The sequence below is a fragment of the Myotis nattereri genome, assembly GCF_964212035.1.
Source record: "Myotis nattereri genome assembly, chromosome: 20".
Lineage (NCBI taxonomy): Eukaryota > Metazoa > Chordata > Mammalia > Chiroptera > Vespertilionidae > Myotis > Myotis nattereri.
This window is the reverse complement of record NC_138096.1, coordinates 3,769,989-3,794,753: the sequence shown is the minus strand read 5'-3', so window position 1 is coordinate 3,794,753 and position 24,765 is coordinate 3,769,989. Positions and strand designations below refer to the sequence as shown.

General features: G+C 47.0%; 1 protein-coding gene across 2 annotated transcripts; it reads left to right on the top strand.

Annotated features, from left to right (window-relative positions):
* Nucleotides 1-1,045: 1,045 nt before the first annotated feature.
* Nucleotides 1,046-24,275, top strand: EGLN1 (egl-9 family hypoxia inducible factor 1). 2 transcript variants are annotated; one of them, XM_081114315.1, is made up of 5 exons: nt 1,046-2,155; nt 18,406-18,525; nt 19,253-19,389; nt 22,413-22,480; nt 23,508-24,275. In XM_081114315.1, the coding sequence occupies exons 1-5, from the start codon at nt 1,241-1,243 to the stop codon at nt 23,570-23,572; spliced, it is 1,305 nt and encodes a 434-aa protein (XP_080970441.1). In that variant the 5' UTR covers nt 1,046-1,240; the 3' UTR covers nt 23,573-24,275. The 2 variants fall into 2 exon arrangements, with proteins under 2 accessions (XP_080970441.1, XP_080970440.1); XM_081114314.1 differs by lacking the exon at nt 22,413-22,480 and having other exon boundaries at nt 1,111-2,155.
* The last annotated feature ends 490 nt before the right edge of the window (nt 24,276-24,765 follow it).

Here is a 24,765-nt window from a genome sequence, read left to right as displayed (position 1 = left end):
AGCACAGATTCTATTAAGTGATTAAAATTCTTTTTTAATCGTGAAGGTAGTGATGCTTGCTCATTTATCACCCAAATCCAACCCGCAGGCGTGATTCCATCAGACTGAATTTAAGTGCCTGAACGTGGATATTGGAATGAGCAATGATTACTTTTAAGTCGGTAGCTAAATATTTTTTCGCGAGGTTTCAAACTTGGCAGGATTTTACAGGGTTTGAAAATGGTAAAAAAAAAAAAAAAAAAAAATCAAATGTCAATACCTTCAAATGGCCAAACCCGGCACGAGGGCTTGGATGAACACCGCAGCAATACTCATTTTTGTCTGCTGTCATTTCAGACCTTGCTGAGACAGGGGCTGCGCTGGTGTCATGGAAAAAAACAGCTTTGGAATCTGACAGTCGATTGCCTGGAGCCGGTCCCAGTCCAGCGCGACAGCGGCCGAGTGAGTTACTTGACTTCTCTGGATTTCCGTTTCCTCCGATGCACGACGAGGGCTGCGGCAGACACGGTGCAACCGCGTCCGGAGAGCGCCGACAACACACCGGAGGGTTAAACAAACAGTAGCCATACCGCTGGCCCTCCCGGCCAGCGCTGGCCCAGCAGGTGGACCGTCCGGGTCGCGGGCGCCGCAGCTGCGCAGTGGCCCCGCCCTCCCACGCCCCGCCCCGCCCCCTCGGTGTCTGTGCGCATGCCCGGGGCGTAGCCGGCGAGGGGCGTGGCCCTGCGCGGGGCCGCACGCAGGCCCAGCGCGTGTGCGCGACTCCGCCCCTCGCCCCGCCCCCTGCACGCCCCGCCCCCGCCTTCGCGCGCCGCCCGCCCGGGTCGCGGCGGGGCCGTGGTGTACGTGCCGAGCGCGCAGAGCGAGTGGCGCCCGCACGCCCTGCGCTCCTCCACAGGCCGGCCGGGCGCCCGGGACGCGGAGACGGCGGCGGCGGCCAAGGAGGCCGGTCTCGCGCGCCCGAGCGGAGGTCGCCGTTCGCGGTTCGCCGCGCAGGCCGCGTTCCCTCCGCCCACCCGCCCGCGGGGCGATGCGGCGCTGAGACGCGGCAGCCGGCGCTCCGAGGTTCCGACCCGAGGACGAGGAAGCGGCCGGGCCGAGGGCGGGGAGCCGGCCTGCCCGAGGCGAGGGGCGGCGGGTGCATGGCGCAGTGACGGGCCCTGCCGCTCCGCCCGCTCTCCGGCCTCGGGCGAGGCCGTCCGGCCGCCACCCCTCCTGCTCGGCCGCCGCCGCCGCCGCCGCCATGGCCAATGACAGCGGCGGGCCCGGCGGGCTGAGCCAGAGCGAGCGAGACCGGCAGTACTGCGAGCTGTGCGGGAAGATGGAGAACCTGCTGCGCTGCAGCCGCTGCCGCAGCTCCTTCTACTGCAGCAAAGAGCACCAGCGCCAGGACTGGAAGAAGCACAAGCTCGTGTGCCAGAGCGGCGAGGGCGCCCCGGGCCCCGGCCCCGGCCCCGCGGCCGCCCCGCTCCCGCCCCCCGGCCCCGCGCCGGCCCCCGCCGCGCCGCCGCCCAGGGCCGCTGGGGCCCGGCGGGCCAGGAAGACGGCGCCGCGCAGGAACAGCGCCGCCGCCGCCGCCGGGGACGCGGCCAAGGCGAAGGCCCAGCCCGCGGCGGCCGCGTCCCCGCCTCGCGCGGCGCCCGGCGGCCAGGGCCAGGGCCAGGGCCGGGCGGCGGCGGCGGCGGCCGAGGCGGAGTCCGCGAAAGAGGAGCCGCTGGTCCGCGCGTCGCTGCTGCAGGAGAAGGCGAACCTGTACCCGCCGAGCAACACGCCGGGCGAGGGGCTGAGCCAGGCGGGCGGCCTGCGGCCCAACGGGCAGACGAAGCCGCTGCCCGCGCTGAAGCTGGCGCTCGAGTACATCGTGCCCTGCATGAACAAGCACGGCATCTGCGTGGTGGACGACTTCCTGGGCAAGGAGACCGGGCAGCAGGTGGGCGAGGAGGTGCGCGCCCTGCACGACACGGGCAAGTTCACGGACGGCCAGCTGGTCAGCCAGAAGAGCGACTCGTCCAAGGACATCCGGGGCGACCAGATCACCTGGATCGAGGGCAAGGAGCCCGGCTGCGAGACCATCGGGCTGCTCATGAGCCGCATGGACGACCTGATCCGCCACTGTAACGGGAAGCTGGGCAACTACAAAATCAATGGCCGGACGAAAGTAAGTGTGCGCCGGCCTCGGCCCGCGGCCGCGTCCGCGAGGGGCATGGAGTCTCTCCATCGGAAAGGATCTCCTGGGGGCAGAACCCCGATAAGAGGAAGGCTGGGGGCCCGGTCTGTAGGTGTTGACCTAGGGAGCCCCTTTCTCTCGTGTGTCCCCGCCCCCCCCCCCTCCGGTTTTCCACCTTCTGCCCGTTGGCGAACTTCCATCCAGTTGCATAGTTTTCTGGCTGAAGGTAGGCTCGCCCTTTTAACTTCTGCCTTCTCTCCCTCTTGCATCGCAATGCACGGGTAGTTCCAACCTCATTGGAGTGTTAGCCGCCCATTGGGGTGGGGAGGGTGGGGTGGGGGGCGGGAATTAAAGTACTGCTCCGAGCAAGTGCATGCATTCGCTCCTCCATTCTCTGGTTTTGGAACCAACCACTCGTCAGATACCGACCTGCAGGGCGGCATGCGGTGCTGAGTTAGGAATCTGCACAAAAAGATCAATGTAAAATGAGCGTGCAGTCAGACTCCTCACTCAGGAAGAGTTAGGCTGCTCCCCTCCCTCTCCCCCTTCTCCTCCCCCTCCCCCTCCCCCTCCCCGTGTCCCTCCTGTTTTGAATCCCACGACATAAGGGGGGAAAGCAGTGTTTCCGTTACCAGACCTCTCGGTGTAGGTAGGTGACATATTTAGCACAGGTTTCCTTTATTTGCTTTGTTGAGCCCTTGGTTGAAAAAGAACTGTTTTGTAGCTTCCTGGGGGAAAAAACAAACAAACAAAAACAAAAACAGCCCACATATGGAATCGGAGCAGGAGTGAGGGCCCATCCCAACATCTCAGTTTGGTGACATTTGTTTGTTTGCTCTTTACTATTGCAGTTTTCCCCCCCGCAGATTCCTCAGTTCCTATCCACTGACCCCGCCTGCCTCCTCCGTTTGGTCAACAATGGAGCCATCCCTCCTTAAGAACCTCTTGCAGTCCTTCTGCATTTTCCTTCCCAGGTCTTAATATTTCCTTTGTATCCAGGTTCATTCCAGGCCACCCTGCTCCACCCTCCTTCATCCATCTCTGTCTGATTTTGTAAGTGCGGAGGGCTTATCTTAGGAGATCATCACACCCGTAGGTGTTTGTAGGAACACGCTGACTCTTCCTGGTCCCTCTTTGTGTGGGTCAGACCATCTATTTTGATAATCCATGTGGATGACTCTCAGACAGCATGGGCAGCTAAGGAAGTTCTGAACCTGGGGATTTTGCTGAGGGAACTACAGTGGGAAGTGATTTACGTATTGGGGCTTCATTGCTGGGTGAAGGCACGTCTCAATATGTTGTCTCAAAAAAAAAAAAAATGAACAGTTGCTTAATATTAAGCTGCAAGAAAAAAAGGGGGCTTGATTCAACCTTAACCTTGGTTGTTAATCAGATTTTCATTGATATATTTTTAAATGACTTTGTCGTGGATTAAATGTGAGTGTATCATGAACTCTAGAGCAGGAAAGGAACTAGCTTGAGGGAATATTAATACAGCTCTTTAAAGACTGACCGAGTATATTGTTGAGGCATAAGCTTCAGGTGAAGCCTTGAGGAAGAGGATGTCTAAGATCTTCCGCGGTTAATTTAGGCTCAGCCCTCTCCTCTCCTACTTCACTGTTCACCCTGTCCTCCTGGAGGGAGAGAGCAGCCTCTCAGGGCAGTTGCTGCTTCTGCAGAGGCGGTTAGCAAATAGCCATCTCCGTCCCACATGTCCCGGTGTGAAGGCAGCAGTAGCTTCGGCTTTAAATGATTTGACTACACGTGTGTGAGAAAGGAATAACTGAAGGCAGGATGGACTTTAAACTCTTCAGATTTGATCTTACGCTCAGGATCTAGAAATGATTTTAGGGAATCCCTTTCATTGTACTTCTTGGCTGAGAGACTTTTTGCCAAACACCCACATTTAATGATGTGATTTAACTATTCCTAAAAAATCAAAAGATATGAGAGAATGGGAAGGCAGTCAGATTACCAGCCGTCATACCATCGTGAGCAACCATGGTGTGCTAGGCACCAGATTAATTTTAATGCAGGCATGATTATGATCATCTTAATCCTAATTTACATCTGAGGATATTTTAGCTCAGACTTGCCCAAAGCCTACACTTAGGATAACCTGCAGGATTCATACTTGGGTCCTTCAAATATCAAGCTACATGCTTTTTAAAAAAAACTACACTGCACATAGATAGGGTATTAGATGGAAAAATGTAGATTATTAGCACACCACTGAAACTAAGATTTTATACACATTTTGTTGATAGTGAATGAATAGCATTAGCCTCCTATGTGAATAATTGTATGTTACCATTGGGCTATATAAACTTTTGATTAGGTGAATATACAATGTTTATTTAGGATAATGGCTAAAAAACCACTGTATAATTACCCACCTCAATCATGTTCATTTTAGTATAGTAACTTGAGAGAGGCAGAACTTTATTTTATCTACAACATTATAGTGATTTGAAAAGTTACTTGCCCCAATATGTAGTATTCTTCTGATAATTTTCACAGCAACTCTATAAAATAGGCAGATCATTGTGGTATTATTTCTGTTCATAGATAAAAAAAAGTGAGCCCCAGGAAAATTAGGTCATGTGTTACAAGAAATTCATGCAGCATACCAGGACTTAAATTCAGGTTTCTGAACAAGAATCTGATGTTTTTTCTCATTTCCATTATTCTGCATGGCCTTTGTGTGTGTCAGGGCCTGATAATCACGTGATGTGTGATTGTCTGTGGCTCGTTCAGTGAAGGCTTTGATTTCCCCCAAGTTTCTCCTTCGGACATGCTTATCTGGCCACAGTTTGTCCAACTACTTTGGAAGAGGAACTACAAGGGAAGGATGAAGTCATACAGAAGAAAAACGGGAACCCAGATGTAACAGCTCCTATACTATATACTTTCTGTGGTCCTTTTGGGGGGATTTCACACACACCCCCCCTTGCCCTTTGATCCTTGATCCTGTCTTGCACCCTTTCTTCCATCAAGAAGACTTGTAGCGATGTCCAGTAGGGTGTAGTCGTGGCCTGCTCGTTTGGGAAGAGGAGTGTCCCTCAGAAATCATAGGTGCCTTGACCTGGGGGCACAGGAAGAAGAGGAATGCTGAGGATCATGGGAAAGTGTCAAACTATTATTCAGTTGGAGATTCTTAGCCACCCTAAAGGGAAAACAATTGTTAAGATAAAAATGCTAAAATCATATGCATATTGTTAGAATTTTATCCAAAACTTTGTTCAGTTCAAATGTACGTTAAGAAAAGGAGTGAAGTTTTTAAAAAAGGAGTAGGTTAGGTGGAGACCAACAAGTAGCAGATTATATTCCTGAGATTATTTCACTTAGTACTGCAGTTAATTTCTTAGCTTCGGCTGATTATAGCTTTTAGAGCGAAGAACAGGATGAGAAAAATTCTGTGACTTTATCACTACTGTAGGGGTGGTGGTGACGGTCCTCAGATGTCACAAACAAACTTCTCGGTCTACTCCTGCCGCGTTTTCGATACTCTTGGCATCCAGCACTTACAAATTGAAACAGTTTTTTAATGTTTTGATAGCTATCTCATAATTCAAGATCCAAGTCAGTTATTCTGAATGCAGAAAGGCTGAAAATATTGATACTTCAATGATTTTTATTTAGTGCTTTAGAATTGAAGACATACGTGTGGACTGAAAGAGTAGCCTGAATAGTGGGCTGTGAATGAACGAAGTTCAACTTTAAAGGACATTTTGTGTAGTGAATTGGCTTACATGTAGTTTATGGATAAGGTAACACCTTTCATTCTAAAGAATTTTATTTTAGATTAAAAGGGTGTTTTTGTGTGTGTTTTGGGGGCATGTTTATAACTCTTGACTTACCTATTACCTAATACACCACAAAAATACCCTGCAAAACCTTAGTCACAGGAGGGCATCGAAACGCAGCTGGGCAGTGGACGTGGTGCTGCTGTTGGATCCGGGTGGAATCCTGGACCTGCCACTGCTTCTGTGTCCTTGAGCCAGTTGCTTCATCTTCCCGGGCCTGCCTCTGCCTCTCGGGCTTGCTGTGAGTTCCTACATGGAAAAGCACTTTTTAAATCGTAAAGACTAATGCAAAACGGTTAGCTCTTACTCTTTCCATTTAAATTTTTTTATTTTTCTGATTCTTTTAAGAGTTCTGTGCTTTTCCTATCTTTCTCCCTCTTATAAACTGGAGGGAAAAGACTTAGAATTATTACCCATTTTTGACCTAACCACTTCTCTCACACACACACACACACACACACACACACACACACACACACACACTTTTTTTTAAACAGGCAATAATTCCCAGAGAGGTTAAGTGACTGACTTGTTCAAGGTCATGGAGCTGGTTAGTGACAAAACTGACTGACGTTTGATTTAGTTCATTCTCATATTTAACTTTATGCTGCAGCTCATGTAAAAATTACTTATTTCCACTTCACTAATTTGGATGTATTTTATGCCGTTTTTTGAGGATTCTTGAACATTTACGACTTCCTTTTCCTGCTTCCATTTACCCTTGTCATTCTACACTTTGGTTTATTTGACATTCTTTCCAGTTTAAATATTCTTCCTGTGGATAATTCCTCCCCAGTTTCCCTGGATGTTCCGATGTAAAAGCCATTTTCCCTGAAACAGGCCTGGCCTCCTTGTTTCCTGCACCTTTCTGCTGTGTTTCCGATTTCCATGTTCGTTCTCTGCTCTCCTTCCCCTGTGTTCCTCTGCCAGCCTTGACCTCTACGGCTGTTCACCTCCACCATGTTTTCCGATGCCCGCTCCTTTCTGGTCTGCCTTCGGATGGATGGTATCAGCTTAGTTGTTTTTAATGTTTTGCCTGAGGCCTTTCACACGCCACCGAATGTTCCAGTCTCCCTTTCATTGGAGCACATGCTCACACAGTTTCCGTGGGTGCATTTTACTACCTGCTTGCCTTCTACCTCCTTTTCCGCTCTGCCCTTGTTTCTGCACTGGAAACATTGTCACTCTAGGATGATATTTAGATCATTTATTGAGCCATATTCTTAGCTAGCTTATCTTTGACTCTGATTACAGCCAAAAATCTTTCTGTTCTAAAAAAAATGAAAGAAACAAACAAAAAACTGATAGATGGTTAACCAGAGTCTTCCCTTACAATACTTTACTTCACGCCTGTGTTTTCTAGTCCAAACTCTGAACTGTTCTGCCACCTTTATTGGAATATTTGATACTTCATTATCACATTTTTCCAGAACCAAGTTGAAGCTTTATTTCTGAACTACTTGGATAGTATCTGTAGTCGCTGTTTGCTTTTAAAAATTTTCAAGTGTTGGGAATTCTTATTTTCCTTATTCATTGTCCCAAATTCTATTTCTTTACCAAAGGAAAATACTTATATTTTTGGTTGCTGCTTATTCTATTCTCTGAGTCCTGTTTGGTAAGCTTTTCATTCATTTGTTCATTCAACAAATATGAAGTGAGTACCTTCTATGTATAAATATTGTTTTAGGAGCTAGGAATAACTGAACAACGGGAACAAAACACCTCCTGTTCTCAAGGAGCTTAAATTCTCCTGGAGGTAGGTGAGGGGGTCATAACATCTGTTTAAGTAAATACAGGACAGAGTAGGTGGTTAATGTTAAGACAGAAATAAACAAGTTAAGGGCCGGTACTCGGAGCAGTACCTGCGCGTGTGTGGACAGTTAGTTGGATTCTGGATGTATTTGAAAGTGGAGTCCGTGAGCTTTGCTGACGGACTATATGTGAGGAAGGAGAGAGAGCCACACCAGGGCGTTTGGCTGGAGCAGCTGGAGGGAAACAGCTTCCTTTATCTTGCCCTGACTCTTCTGTCTTCTTCTCTCGCCCCACTTCTTCAGTTTCCATTTATAGCGGCGTGTCGATACTTCCTCTCAGCCAGAGCCTGAACAGAACAGTCCTGTGCTCTCTTTTCCCGCATTCCTTCACGTGGGCCGTGCTGCTGCTGCTGCTGCTGTTGACCTTCCAGCCCCATCCTTTCTCCTCCAGAGGCAGATGGCTTCTTGGCACAGCGTGCCCTCGTCAGCTCTGCCACCGGGGCTGCCTGGGGATGACGGCAGGGAACCTTAGCACTGCTGGCGTTGACAACAAGAACATTCTCTCTCTCTAATATATTTTTATGGATTTCAGAGAGGAAGGGAGAGGGAGAGATAGAAACATCCATGATGAGGGAGAATCACTGACAGGCCGCCTCCTGCACCGCCCCCCCCCCCCCCCCCCATTGCTGGTTTTCTGTGCTAATTGTGAGCCACTTGAGGGTAGGACCCTGGTCCAATTCTGAATCTTTCCTCCTCACATAGGGGCCTGCCGCCTCTATTGTCTATTTTCAGTTTGTTACATCACACCATTCTCCTTTCAAGCCCCAGCTACCTCCCCTAGCTCATATCTACCTAGCTGCCTATTCTAACAGTTTGATTCCTACGTATTTATACTCTCAGCTGCTTAGGCCCACTCTGACCTGTTACTGATCTTTGAAATACAACCGCTAGTTCAGCCAGACTAGTTTCTTCCCGATTGCTCCCCTTCTCACTCCTGCCCACACCTCTGTGAGTCGTTTGACTCCAGCCGTTCAAACCTCATACGTTCTTTAGGATCGAGCTTGCATCCCATTCCCAACTCTCTCCCTCAACTTTGACTTCCATTGAGCCCTCTTTTCTTGATTCTTTATATACCTTTTCCTCCGGAAGTAACTCCTGGAGCTGTTTGATGCCATTCTGTCTCATCATGTCAAACACCTTGGCTGCTCTTGTGCCTTGTTACTTGTGTTCACACTGGTGAGCGCCTCAGCCAACCTGCCTGCACTTCACCTCTGCTTCCCCTGCTTCCAGTCCAGTTTCTAAAACTACGGCGAGACCTTTTGAAAGTCTATGTGGGTCTTTGTCCTATTGCGGTCAACTCGACGGTGCTGTTTCTAGTCCCTGTTTTCCTGATAAAAATAACCCAGGCCAACACGGCCTACACTATTTTTAACTCCAGATACTGGGAGAAAGGTCTGCTCTGAAGGTGAAATGAAGTTTTACACCATTGCCTGGGCCCAGTCGCAGTTGGTCAGGTTACAGCGTGTGGTAGAATTCTGCCTGTCCGTGAATCTTGAAGGGATAGGACCTGCACGTCTTACCGCCCTTACCCCCCACCAGTGGTGTGGGCACGCGTCACTTCAAAACAAAGAAACACAATGGATGACCCAGCAGAGAGAAGCCCGTGGCCAGCAAACGGACGCAGAGTTCAGTATTGCTACCATGTGATCGATGTGCAGAGGAAAACATTTCAAGAGCAAAATTTTAAGCTTCTAAAATTATCATAGAATCATAGTTTTGATTTGGCTTTAGAACAAGAATTTTTTCAAATTTTCAAATAATATTAAAGGAGGTTTAAGAGCTATGTTTAACAAAAGAGCACATGGGTTAATCAAGGCCAGAACTATTTCTTTTTTGTTTGTTTGTTTTTAAGCCAGTCAAGTTTAGCAGTGGGGGGTTAGTGATACTAACTTTAGGTAAGTTCTGGTAACCCACTGCCATCGGACCAGCCCAGAACTATTTCTTATGATCAGGAAACCTTTGGCTTTAACCACATTCAAGTGTTTAATCAACTTCATGGAAACAGTTGACTTAACTGTTTAAAGAGGGCACTGGTGGTGCTGATCATGGAAACTGGCCAGCATAGAGGTCATTTGAAATTGGTCTTGAAATACATACATACATACATACATACATACATACATACATACATATTTGTGCTTATAAAGGATTTCTCATGACAATTTTGCTTAATTTTTATATTTAAAATGTTTTCATTCTCTTAATACAGTTTTTTAGTTGGTAAAGGAAGTAGCCTGAGATTTAGTATTTACCACAAATTATTTATGTACGAAGAATGGTTGTAGTTCATAGTGGTTACAACCTAGAGTATTTTGGAATCAAATTTCTTGAATAAAGAAAATTTGTCTAAAAATTATGTATGATAATAGATAGCATCCCTTCCCAAAAGCTTACAAGTTTTTCCAAGGTAATTATGGTCATGTTGTTTGTTTTGCTCTGGTCCCATTTAGGAATCTGATGGAAGCTATATACCTTCTCACCCTAAAAATGAACATACAGGCAAAATTTTGCTTATAATTAAACCCATCCATAGTCCCTATATTAAGAATCCCTGTTCTAAGAAGAGTTCTAAAGAACAAACAAAACAAAAAACATGTTTAAGCATTTCATGCCTGGCTATGGGAGAGTGAGGGTCTGTGTTTCCTCTGTTGCTGTTCTTGCCTCCGGCCTGTGGAATTGTGCTTTGCCTCTCCCTGCCCCCCTTTCTAGTTGTCAGCTTAAGTCATAGACTGGTGGCACACATGTGCACACTCTGAAAGATGTTCGCCTTCTACGGTCTGGCTATAAAATGAAACAGTTAAGTGGTAAGTACCAGGATGGAAACCATGACCTCAGTGAGAACGTCTTCCCTGGGAGCATATGGTTCCAGGCACATCTGCTGTGTTTGTGCAATTTCCTTATAAAAGACTGACAGCCTTTATCTCCAATGGTTAATACAGGATTGGAATTCTTTCCCTCTTCCCTCTACCCCAGTGGTTCTCAACCTTCCTAATGCCGCGACCCTTTAATACAGTTCCTCATGTTGTGGTGACCCCCAACCATAAAATTATTTTCGTGGCTACTCCATAACTATAATGTTGCTACTGTTATGAATTGCCATGTAAATATCTGATAGGCAGGATGTATTTTCATTGTGACAAATTGAACATCATGAAAGCATAGTGATTAATCACAAAAACAATATGTAATTATAGATGTGTTTTCCGATGGTCTTAGGCGACCCCTGTGAAAGGGTCATTCAACCCCCAAAGGGGTCGTGACCCACAGGTTGAGAACCACTTCTCTACCCCTTCACAGTGTCCTGTTCCCTGCTCCTGTTCATGTGTCTTGTCTTGTTTTTGTACTTGTTACTGGCAGTAAGATTAACCTGAGTTTTTAAAAAATGAAAACTTTATAGTGCACGAGGGCTGGGGTGGAGGAATACTTTCAACAAAAGTGAAACTAGAGTTCATATCGGTTGGTTTTGTTTTTATTATAAATAATTTCTGTAATTGTTTGATCGGAGGCATCTCTTGGTAGTGCAGGTAGGTAGTGTCTCTAAAGTACGGAAGAGCAATTTGTTCCTGTGGCTAGTTCTCAGGAACGGCCTGGTGTTGCATAGTAACTGTAAGGTTTTCTCTCGTGCACATTTCCTCTAAAGATTCTTGCAGGTGTTCTTTATCCTGGAAATCTCTCGGGAAGGGAGAGCAGCAGGGGGGCAGGTGACTGGACAGGAACGGGAGCAGGGCCTGCTGGCGCTGCTCCGGATTCTAGTTACCTGGGAAGTCACTCAGCACCTCTCCAGTCTCTCCAACTATGAATATCCCAGCATTGGGATAATGCTGACCTAATTAATAGAAGCAATGTTGAGTAATTGATTATTATAAGAAGCCTTTAAAGAAGTGATTATATTTTTAGCTCTCAGCCGTGCCTTTTCAAAGTATTCAGACTTGGCCTCAGCTGCCTTAATTCTAAACCTTTGCTCGCATTCATTGTGTTGGTTAAAGTTCAGCTTAGATTCAGAATTCTTGACTTGTTTTTAATGAACCTTATTTTTAATGAAAACACATCTGGTTTTGCTTGGGCAGTTGACACCTAGCCTTGGCTCTGTGCAAACAGAAACTGGTCAGTTTATAAGGGTCATGGATAATGAAGTGATTCAAACTGAGGGACCCCCCTTCATCAAAGGATCTTTCTCCCTTCACACCTTCCCCTTAGCAGAGTGAAGTCAAATGGCAATAAATATTTTATTAATCATTAATTTAATTATTTAAGGTACATTTTAAGAATCAAAAACCCTTAGATGTTAATTTTGATTGTTTTTAAAAATTTTTAAAGAGTTTATTTGGGCTAAACCAATGACAAATGCCAGGAAGCAACATCTCAAATGCTCCTAGATGTTAATTTTAAAAGCTAGTCATGTGTACAAATAAGTTAGTATCTATGTGAAAGATTGGATCAAATCACATACAAATGAGCTTATTCTTACAGTTTTTATTGATGTAAACATAGATTATTTTGTAACTTGTTGCTATTATTTTAAAAAAATATATAGGAAGGGAGAGGGAGAGAGAGATGGAAACATTAGTGATGAGAGAGAATCATCGATTGGCTGCCTCCTGCATCTTCCCCCCCCTACTGGGGTCGAGCCTGCAACCTGGGCATGTGCCCTGACCAGGAATTGAACTGTGACCTGGTTCATAGGTTGATGCTCAACCACTGAGCCATGCTGGTCGGGCGCTATTACTTATTTGATATTTCTTTTATCTACCATATAGTCTATAATAGGAGGCTTTTAAAACAAAATCCTAAAAGTTAATTCTTTCTTTCCTAAAACAATATGGGATGTTTGGGGGCTAGCTATCTTTCATTCATGCTTTGTAGCTTCTTTAACAATATCATCTTGTGGATATTATCAACTCATAGAATTACTTTAGTGTCATCACTATTGAATTTGATTCATTTAATAATCCTATATAATAAAAGGCTAATATGCAAATTGACCGAATGGTGGAATGACTGGAGCTGCCTATTGGTGGTCAGTGCACTCCCACAGGGGGAGCACTGCTCAGCCAGAAGCCGGGTTCACGGCTGGCAAGCGCAGTGGAGGTGGCAGGAGCCTCTCCCACCTCTGGGGCAGCGCTAAGGACCCCTCAGGGGATGTCCACCTGCTGGCTTAGGCCCGCTCCCTGGACCTAAGCCAATAGGTGGACATCCCCCGAGGGGTCCCTGACTGTGAGAGGATGCAGGATGAGCTGAGGGACCCCCCCCCCCCCACCCCCTAGTGCACTAATGTTGTGCACCGGGCCTCTAGTAAGCTAATATAACCAGAGAAAATTTTGGCAATAAAAATTTTTAAACCTCATAATTTCACTCCTAGGAATTTAATTTTAGGCATCAAGGATATGTATAATGGTAGAGCTTTAAAACTATTTTACAATATTATTTATAATAGCAAAAAGTTTTAAAAAACATTTTAAGGAGAAATCCTAAAAATGCTTGATAAGTTCTGTTTTATATGTTTATCATTTACAATTAGTCAAAAATCACTTACAATGAGTCAACTATTGACCAGTTGTCTGACCGTTTTCCTGTGACCAGGAAAGCCACACAGCTAATGAGCTCTTATTCTCCGTGACTTATTCCATGCGAATGTCTCCTTTGCTCTGTTCTTCTCTCCCCACTCTCTCTGCCTTGGCACTCTCTGGCAGCCCATGCTTCAGCCATCCCCTCTGAAGATGGTTCCTAAATCGGCATCTCCAGCCATGGCCTCTTTTTGGAGTTCCAGACTCACATTATCAGCTGCGTTTTGAACACCTCCACCGGGATGGCCCACCAGCCTGGCAAACTCAGTATGTCCGAAAACTAAACTCCTCCCCCAAACCCGCTTTCCCGACTTCCAGACACAAACCCCCTCAGCCCCCTTTGATTCAGCCTGCCCCTTGCGCTGTCTGTGAAAGTGCTTGCCAAGTCCTTTCACTTCTCTCCTCCCCATTCCACTCTGCCCAAGGCCCCTCCTTGTATCCGAATGTCATTGCTTGGTCTGCTGAAGTTTTGTTCTCACTCGCCTTCTCCGTGGCATGTTCTTCCTGCCCCTTCCCCAATCCATTGCCTTCTTGTCATGCTCTGAAGCAGTGGAGATCATGTCGCTCCCCTGCCCAGAAAGCAATGGCTCCCCTCTGCCTGCAGCATCAGGGCCCCTCTTGGCTTTTCCGATTTCCCCCCTTTTCTCAAGAACTCTGTGCGTTAGCAAACCGAATATTCCTCCTCACCAGGTATGTTCTGTGTTTGCATTTAAAACTTCCTTATGGGCCCACTCTGTTGGAAATGTCCTCTTGGCCAACTTTTATCTCCTTTTAAGCGTAGCTCAGACACTGCTTCCTCCATAAAGTCAGCCCTGAGCTGTCGCAATGCTCGGAAGGGCTTCCTCTGCCGGCGCTGTTTCCTCCTTGGATTGGAGGCGGTGGAGCAGGTCTGAAGCCTGGTCTCCGAGTGGCCCTGCCGGCCCTGCGTGCACAGCGCCGGCCAGAGAACTCCCTTTTCTGATCGCTGGGCTCCTTTCCGGTGCTGGTTTCTTTGTGGCCAGGATACAGGCTTGACATTTTTACTTCTCAAAACATAGTCTGAGTTTATTTATGGTGAGATACGTTATTTATAACATTAAATTTAGCAAACGAGTCAAGAGATTTAAGTGCATATAGATTGCCCTTCCCCGTTACCCCCATGCAATATGCTCATTAACGCAATGAACAAAATGTATAACTTCTTATAAAGTTTTTAATTGTACCTTTAGGAAGTGAGATTTATATAAACTACGCAGGTATAATTGAAATCTGAAGTTTAAAAATTTTCTTCTGGTAAATACCTACTTGCTCTCAGTCCAGTTCTTTCCATGACCTGTTTTCCTCCTTTTGAGCTAGATTTACGTAAACGGCAGGTGGCATGGGGTGGGGGGCGGTGCTTTGGGAGTGAATGGGGACGGACAGGTGTGAGCAGAGGTGTAAAAGACCTTAGGTAGTGCATCTGTACGTGGGAGAACTGAGCATCACGCATGACGTGTGTATCGCTTAGGAGTCACTTAGGACCCTGTGTTGCCAATTTCATCTGAACTCTTGGGTCAGACTAAACACAGCCTCACTGAGCCAGGAACTGAGTCAGAATCCAGGAGGCGATTCCACTCTGGATGCCTCACCTCTGCCCCTAGTCTCTGACCTTGACAAGCGTTTCTTCTTGCAGTTCACTTTTCTACTGCCTCAAATGGGGAGATTGCGTCTGTCTGCCTCATAGATTTCTTGTGAAGATCTTCTTACTAAATGTCAGCTCTCAACATTACAAAGGGCAGTGTCAGCCCCAGGCAATGTATTTTCATAGAATTTTCAGCTGGGAAACCATTTCCTCTTGTTCAGGGCAAACATAGTACATTGATTGACAGCTCATAAAAAGTTAGTTCTCTTAGCTTTGAATCAGTACTTTAAAGTAATTTAGTTCAAAAGAGAATTTTTTTTAAAAAGTTTCCTGGTTCAACTTCATATGGAATGCACACCTTCCAAGGCCAGAAACACATGTCTTCAGGTTCCAGAGAGGCATCCCAAACCTCTTCCTTCCTTTCATTCTCAGAGTAAAAGACAAATTTAGGGTTTTTTTTAATCTTAAGAATGTCCTCAGTCATGTATATTTTCATATCAAAAAGGGAAAAATAGTGTTTAATTGTTTTGCTTATGTATTGGCTTTTCCCAGTGGGAAACAGTTACAGTTGGTGTCTCAAAGGGATAGCAGATAGGAACCTCCCTCAGGATTCTATAGTGGGGGCTGCATGGTTTCCCTAGCAAAGGTTCGCGGCCTCCACCCCAGGCCCGGAGTGTGTGGTCCTGCTCGGGGAGGACCCAGGATAACTGGGCATCTCCCGGGCCCTAGCACATCTGGGGGGAGAGCCTTTCCTTTTTCTTGATGGACTGGGATCCATGTCCTTATCCTGAGGCTGAGGCATCTGATGGACATCTCTTGGAATAATTGTGTCCTTTACAGGTGTGTCCTGGTGGTCCTTTCGGGCTAAAATACCGCAGGCTGGGGAACCTACCAACAGCAGAAATGTGTTACTGCTCCCAGTCCTGGAGGCTGGGAAGTCCGAGATCGGCCAGCCTGCTGGTCTCCCGGGAGAGCTGCCTTCCTGGGAGGGAGCTCTGCTGTGTCCTCGGAGGATGGGGCAGGGACCCTCTAGAGCGTACAAGACACGCATCCCGTTCCTGCGCTTCCCGGAGGCCCTCCTGTAAATGCTCGGGTCTGCGGGCCTCAGGGCTGCACACAGGAGTCTGCGGTGGGGGAGGGGACACCACAGACCACAAGTACACTTGTCTGTAAGAATCATCTTTTGCACAAATCGTAGGATAAGGCAGCTGCCTTCTTAAAACTTCTCCTTGTGGCTGTCCCCACTCAAGGACCAGAGGACCTCACTGTCGGTTAGCTTTTACGTCCTGTTTCCTCTGCTTAATTCCAAGATTTCATCCTGTGTCTATCAGATTCATTTTACTGTGAAAACACCTCACTGCCGTTGACTGCTTCCTGTCTGTTATGCTCAGACTGTTTGCTTTTCTTCCCTTCAGTTTTTCAGACCTCATCTGCCCTTTAAAGATAAGCGTAGGTGTGTAGCTCCAAGCCTCGTCCTGTTGCTTTGTCCCCCGCGAGTAGTTCCTTTTTCCAGAATTTTTTCTGTCTATGATTTGCTGAGCATTTGTATTGTGTGTGCCGGTGTTTTCTTTCGTTTCAGCTAAGTCCTTCCAGACGGACGCCATGCTGACTCTTTTTGCCGTGTGTCCGTAAATATTTTTAATGCTGCTAATGACTTTAGGTGCTCAAGCAGGTGAAATCACGTTTAGAAGGAGTTATTACTCGCTTTACCAAGAGATTAAGAGAAAAGAAACGGAATTTACTAAAAATACTGTGAGTAAAGAGTATGTGAGGGTCTTCTGCATACGCAATACAAACTACGCAAAAACGGCAACATCAGAGTCTTTTTTACCCAACTGTGTATAAAGTCCACCAGCACAACCAAATTACCAATTAAGAAGTCGAGCATGAATATGACTTTAAAACTGGAAAAGCTATGCTACATTGAAGGAACTTTAAATTTTGACTGTCCAACCACAGCTCAGGATAACTTAGTTAACTTATGGATTCTCGTTTAAACACACACAGTAGCCGCCAGATCTCATGCGGCTTCCAGAAGGACCTTTAAAGTCGCTAGAACCCCAGCGGGGACGTCCCAACACGTGCAGGATCACTACATGGTTTCACCAGGTCATTCCCTGGCCACACGGTCATTGGAAGGAGTTCATGACCCTTCCACATTTTTGCAGGTTTCCTACAAAATTCCTCTTCCCTCGGAACCTCCAGGAGCTTGGTTCTTTCCGGTCTCCAGTTTTTCTTGACGGTCTGGTTTTTCCGGGTGAGCGTGGGCTCTCCCTGTCCTCAGGCTCCCAGTCTGGGGCCTGGGGGCTGGTGCGGGGCCTGGGGCCTGAGGGCCTGAGGGCTCCTCTGTGGTCTGGGACTCTTCTTCCTGCCGGAGCAGGACTGCGTGCTTCTCAGTGATGAAGAGGAAGGGCTCCTGTTGGCAGTCGCCAGCACGGAGCCCAGGCACCGGTGGGCTTCCTGGTTGGCCGGTTCGCGTGGAGGTTTTCCATCTCATCCCTTGTCCGTCTAGTGCTGCTGCCCTTCCCAGAGCGGCATTGACCAGGAGATGCAGAGTCAGTGCAGGCCCTGTGAGCACTCACCCCCTTCCTCCTCCTCCTCCTCTGGCAGAGCCTGTATCACCAGAGCAGAACCAAGGGGACCAGGGAACACCCGATCAGGCTGCAGTGGTAATGGCCACCTCAGATAACACATTCAGATGCAGGTCATTGAGCTATCACAGGGATTATAAGATTTACTTAACAATTGTTTAAAACTTCTCTTTTATTTGTTTATTTTTTAAAAGTCTCAGTTGGCATTTAAATAAAGGAAACAGATAAATGCAGCCCCTCGTTGAAGGTCATTTCACTGCATCGCCCACCAGTCGCCCCCAGTCTCCACCCCCATGTACCTCCGTGTAGTACTCGGGCTCTAGAGAAAGCAGTTCAGGAGTGAATAATATTTCTGTTTTAGTAAACAGTTAACTCTATTCATTCAGTTACATAGCGTGGTGCTGAGAAGCAGGAGTCACAGACCACCCTTGCTCACCAGCGGACCTGGTGTTCTTTAAAATAGTGTCAGCACAGTATCTTTGCCTCTTCTGGCCTACAAAATGTGATTTTTTTTATTAAAGAGAAGGATCTATATATATAAAAGCCTAAGCGACCGTTAGGACCGGTCAACCAAACAACTGGTAGACTGGTCGCTATGACATGCACTGACCACCAAGGGGCAGATGCCCAATGCAGGAGCTGCCCTCTGGTGGCCAGTGCGCTCCCACAGCCAGCCGACTCCCGCGGCCCCCTTCCCGGCCGGCCCTGATTGGGACTGGGCGAGACAGCCCTATCGGCCGATTGCCAGCCAGCCCGAGGGATCCCAGTTTAAGTATAAGAGTAGTAAAAAACCAGAGATCTCTTTCATAAGCTGTTTTCTCCTTTAATTCACGCATGGACTTACAAAACCATCTTCATTACTACTGCAGGCCATGGTTGCTTGTTACCCAGGCAATGGGACGGGATATGTGCGTCATGTTGATAATCCCAACGGAGATGGAAGATGTGTGACATGTATATATTATCTTAATAAAGACTGGGATGCCAAGGTATGCAACTTCATTGAACATTCTTCTTTCTCACAGGCACTTACACTCCCCGTGGGCAGGACTGTCTTTAACACGTGTAACAGTCAGACATTTCTTCGATTTGTTTCCGTCTGAGGTATTAGGCGTAGATTTTGTAAAATGAAACAAATACTAGTAATACATCTCAAAAAGTGGGTTCCTTTACTTTCAGATATTGATGTGTTCACCTAAAATTTAACTTTTATAAAAGTGTTTTATTAAAATACTAGAGGCCTGATGCATGAAATTCGTGCAAGGGGCTCGGTCCTCATAGCTGCAGCGGCTGCCTCGGCCCTCACAGCCCCGGCTTCTTGTCTGGAAGGTCGTTCGGCTGTCCAGGCTAATTAGCATATCACACTTTTTTATTACAGATTTCCCATGTGAACAACTGTAAACCTAGTTGTGCCCCACCCTATAAATAAGAAATGTTTACTGATTTAAAACTTCATTTTAAGACTTTTGGATTCAGATAATACTCATCTGTTTTAGCCAGTATTTTCAAAAACCCTAAAACAGGAAATGATTTTTTTCTTGTATCAGTGCATTTACTTAGAATTTCAACTCACCTTCAAACCTTGTTAGTTGAGATATATCTGTGAAGAATCCAGTTAAGAATTTTGAGTCGCTGTAATGAACTCCCCTCTCCCCTTAAAGTTAATTTTATAGCATTCTTGGTTGTTCACACTTAGATATTTGACTCTTTTCCTAGGTAAGTGGAGGTATACTTCGAATTTTTCCAGAAGGCAAAGCCCAGTTTGCTGACATTGAACCCAAATTTGATAGACTGCTGTTTTTCTGGTCTGACCGCCGCAACCCTCATGAAGTACAACCAGCTTTTGCTACAAGGTAGTATTCCTTTAAGAAACAATTGTTAAGATGATGGCAGGACGGAGGGGTAGATAAGATAAACTGGAGTTTTCTAATGAGTATTTTCATGTTCTTCAGTGATATGTATTGTAATGCTTCGGTCATAGCTTTGAATGTGAGTAATTTTACAAGATCTGTTCCCAGTTAGTGCTGCGTGTGACTCTGCACAGACGCCGCTTGTTCGGGGTAAAAGTGGACGCGCGGGGTGTCCTCTCTCCAGCCCCATCTCCTTGTTTGTCCATCTCTTATCTCCTCACCCTCCTGTGATCTCGTGAGAGTGGAGTTGGCCCTTGACCAGTGTGTGGATAAAGGGTTACAGACTCCCAGGCAGTCAAAAATCCGTGTGTGACTTTTGACCCCCAAAACCCCTAACTGCTAATAGCTTACTGTTAACCAGAAGCCTTAGTGATAACGGAGTCCATTAGCACATTGTATGTATCACATCCTGTATTCTTACAATAAAGTACGCCAGAGGAAAGAGAATGTTATTAAGGAAAATCACAAGGAAGATAATATATTACAGTACATTTTGATAAAACCTGCGTGTAGGTGGACCCATGCCATTCAAACCCGTGTTGTTCAGGGTCAGCTGCATTCACTTGGAATAGAAAGAACAGATAGAGAAGGAAAAGGGAGCTTTTCAAAAGGTGGGGACGGGGGAAGAGAGAGAGATGATGTAGGGGAATACGCCAAGGAGAGAAACCAGAGGTGACCAGGGAGCAGAAGCGAAGAGAAAAGAGAATAGAGGAGAGAAAGGCTGTCATGTGTGGGAGTTAAGGTTAGAAAAATAACCTTTAGCTTTAATAATAGCATCTCTTTCCACATTATATATATATTTTTAAACAAGGTTTAATATTCTATAACTAGTATGCTGTTTAATGTATTTCTTAAATCCTTTTTTTTGCATTTATTGTGGCTCAATTGTTAAAACTTAAAGTGGAAGATGATACAGACATTGTTGTAAAAATAATATTTGTAGAAAAATAGCACAATGTATTAAATACCTATTTTTTATTATCAAAAGGACTTTGAACATCATGATAGTGGATTACTGTCATGCAGTTGCTTGATATGGTGACAAGAGGCATACTCTCAGACACCGGAGAAGAGTAGGCTTTTTAAAAAAGACATATTTTTACTGATTTCAGAGAGGGAGAGAGAGAAACATCAATGGTGAGAGAATCATTGATTGGCTGCCTCATGCACGCCTCCTACTGGGGATCAAGCCTGCAACCCAGACATGTGTCCTGACTGGGAACTGAACCATGACCTCCTGGTTCATAGGTCGACGCTCAACCACTGAGCCACACCAGCCAGGCCCAGCTGCTTCTTTAGAACTTTTCTGACCTAGAAACTGCTTCACAGACCTTCCTTCTTATGGAGTCCTGAGTGTGGTCTGTTTGTATCCTTTCTAGAGGAAGAGGTAATAAACATTTTCAGGTAGTAAGGGAAGTAACTGCCAGGCGATGTGGAGGGTAAGGGCCACAGGCGTCTGGAGGGGGGACAGTGTGTGAGTTGGTGAGGAAGGTCCGTGTCCAGCAGAAAGACGAGCCCAGCTGGCCCGGGACGTCAGGAACAAGGACAGTGGTGTCCCTCGGGCCTGGGGGAAGGGACAGGCGCCCAGCTCCAGTGCAGAGGTTCCCGTGAGGGGTTCCTGCGGAGGCCGGGGGAGGTGAGGGAGAAACAGATCCATTGGTGGCTTACCAGTGTTTGCGGGTCAGGACCGAGGGCCAGAGAGGGGAGGCGATCCGGCATCTAGAACTGTGATGACTAAGAGACTCCAAGTTTGGGGCATGGGCGACAGAGAGAGAAACCACATACCTGTGCCCCATTCCTCTCCCAAGGCCTCTCGGGAAAAGAGAAGAGTCTAGATGTTCAGAAAGGTGCGGGGGCTGGTGCAGGGCAACCCCTGGTCTGTCCCTCACCGTCTGAGAGGTCCCCAGGCCTCGGTTTCCCCAGGTGCCCACACCCTCAGACTCTGCTCTGCCTTTGACTCTTCACTTCAAATATTTTACAGCATGTAGCTCTGTCCCATGTACTGGCCCGTCATGCGATCGGTATTGCTTCCCCCGGGGAATCCTGGCGGAATCTGCAAGGTGCTTTACCTGCCTGCTGTGTTCTCTATTACAGAGAGGAAGGGAGAGGGATAGAGAGCTAGAAACATTGATCAGCTGCCTCCTGCACACCCCCCACTGGGGATGTGCCCGCTACCAGGGTACATGCCCTTGACTGGAATCGAACCTGGGACCCTTCAGTCCGCAGGCCGACGCTCTATCCACTGAGCCACACTGGCCAGGGCCTGCTGTGTTCTCTTAAGGATGTGACTGCAGCTCGCGGTCAGGAAGTGTGTGTACATTTCCCCCATTTTTGGTACCAAAAGGGGTGACTATGTACTGGATAGTATTTAATAAACCAGAGGTTCCTCATTTATTTGTGGAATATATTCCCAATAAGTGAACATTTCAGAAAGAGGAAGTTTAGCTAAGCTGTATGTCTAAAGACAGTATAACCGTTACGATAAAAGTCCTAAAAAATTCCTGGCATCATTGAAATCTCTCTTGGTGACTCGAGGTTATAAAATGGTGAGCATCCATCATGACTCTTCACGGTCATGCAGCGCTGTCCTTCCTGCCCCTGCAGAGCCGCAGCCCTGGGTCCTCTGCTGTTCTCTGCCCTCGGGCTCCTGCTCAGGAAGGTGCAGCAACTGTTCTTTACCCCTCAGTACCTGTGTGTCGGCTGTGGGCAGGCCGACCACCATCATGTAGCTCAGGAGGCATCCAGGAGCCATAAACTCCGCCCTGGGCGCGCGCCCCCCGCAGCTGCGCCTGCCTCCCTGCTGAGCTCTTGAGCATCCTGGAGGCCGGCTGAGTGGGGGTGACTCTGCTCGTTATCCCGGTAACTTTCCGACGGACGTTGTTTTGACAGGACACGTTCTACAGACATTGCGACAGCATGCCCCTTCCCCCGCGATCGTTCTTACCCTGTTCTGAATTCTCTTTTAGGTACGCAATAACTGTTTGGTATTTTGATGCAGATGAGAGAGCCCGAGCTAAAGTAAAATATCAAACAGGTAAACGGCATTTGGGGCCAGGGTGCACTGGAAGGACCACGCCCACGGTCCTTGTTTGGTCAGAGCCCTTGATTCCCTGATTCCAAAGAGGACTTCTCTTCAGTCAGCTGCAGTGTTATCTTTCACCAAAAGCATGGCCCAAAGAATAGGAACGTTTGGGGCACAGAAGCCTGAGAACATTACCACCCGAGCTGAGTTTCTGTGTGATTATCCTGCTCAGCCGCGAGCTGCCGAGCTCCGGTAACGGCCCCCGGGCTGCCCCTCCCGGGGCCCATAGAAGGGAGGTCACGTCTTTTCCTTTTTAAACGGACATGCTGTACCGAGTGCTCCAGGCCTCCATGGCTGACGTGGACGTGAAGAAAAATGGCACAAAGGAGAGGAGTGGAAACGCCAGCGTCAGGAACGCAGACAGGCGTGTGGAGTGTGCCTCTGCCATGGTGGCCGCAGGGCAGCACCCATGTGCGAAGCCTGAGGGTCCTCAGGATGCCGCCCCCCCCCCCTTAGGGCCTGTCTCCCAGAGCTGCCGGTCTTAGCTCCCATCTGATGGACGCTCACCTGTCCTTTCTCTAACCTCATATCTCCACAAGTCTGCTCAGCCTTCACGCTGCTGATGAACTAGCTGTGTTTTCATGAGCCTATTAATCCCAGATCCTCCTTTTATGAAACCGTAAAGATTGGCTGTTCATAGGTTTTAAAGTCATCATTTTTGGAGAGCCAGCAGTGTGTGCGCTTTCAGTGATGCAGAACACACTACTCTTTTATAACAAGTTAAGTACTGTTTAAATCAAAAGACAAATCTCTGTGTAGAGAACGTCTTTTCCCCTCGAAGGTTTGCTAGCTCAGAGTAACGCATTCATCACAGGATAGTGCCCAGCGTAGCTTTGGAAGTGAAGGTGTGAGTTTTCCGATGACGTATGTTTGCAGAGTTGAGACCTGTGCATGCCGTTAGGAACTCGGTGGGAAGCAGTGACAGCTGGCTGGTGCTTGATGAATGAATTTTTGTTGTTGTTGTTTGTTTTACCTGCAGGTGAAAAAGGTGTGAGGGTTGAACTAAATAAACCTTCTGATTCGATCAGTAAAGACGTCTTATAGAGAGACTGACCCAGCAATACCCTCCTTCACCTCCAGTGACTGTTGGCGCTTTGTTAACTTGTGACTACAAATGAATGGGATAAAGAAAAATAGACAACCAGTTGGCATTTTAATAAGGAAACGGAAACAACCTTTTGGTGTTGCATCAGGAAGAAGATTTGACCGTGAGGCTTTGTACTGCATGACTGACTCCAAACCTGTGATTGCTGATGGAAGAATATAAGCTACCAGCTGAGCATGGTCTCTACCCCTGGACATGGATAAGTGCCCTAGGTAGCATTGTTTCATTCATACATTTTGTCAGATCTGCCATCTAGCTGAGTTCATTTCATCTCTCCCTTTTTTATATAGTCAAGTTTGAATTTGAAGTAATTTTTGTATGATCAGGTACAATTTATCAAAACTGAATTGAGAAAAAATTACAGCATTGTCCCCCAAAATAGCATCAATCTATTTTTGTAAACCTCTTCGTACTATTAAATTTTGCCCTAAAAGACCTCTTATAATGATTTCTGCCAGTGACTGACAATTAATTTTCTTTTTACTTACAAGAAGGAGCACTTTAATTACCAGCTGAAAAATCGGATTTTTTGTAGTCCTGTCTTACACTAATTTGAACTCTTAAACATGGCTTCTGTTGTTTTTGTTGACATTGTTAATAATGAAACATAACAGTAAAACCATCACCATTTACTACCAATAACTTTTAGTTCTGAATGTTTTCTAAGAAAAAATACACAGCAAGGAAAATACAGGTTTATATTTTAAGTTCAATTTTTTTAAAAAAAGCTGCAGTGACTGGCACTACGTGAACTTGAGGGCATCTTCAGCCTCAAGTTCCCGGGATAAAGGGCTTCCCTAAGCGCTCAGGTGTGTCCTGTGGAGCAGCGGTCGCCAGCCTTTCAGACCTCAAGGACCACCAGGGTCCGCGGGCCACCCGTTGTCCACGCTGCTATAGGTAGAAGAGCCCCTTCTGAGGCTTTTCCTTGGGCTTCCCGTCGGTTGGTTGCATGTTGAGCTTTGCTATTACGTTTTCCTGTTCCTGTAACGCCCCCCCTCCCCCCCGACCTGCAGGTCAGAACCTGGTTCCCGTTGGGTAGCCTCTAGGGGAGGCTGTGCTTCGAAACTGACTTGTCACAGAGGGGATGTTGGTGACACCTCAGGCCGCTGCTGAGGGGGTCCCCACCGTGAGG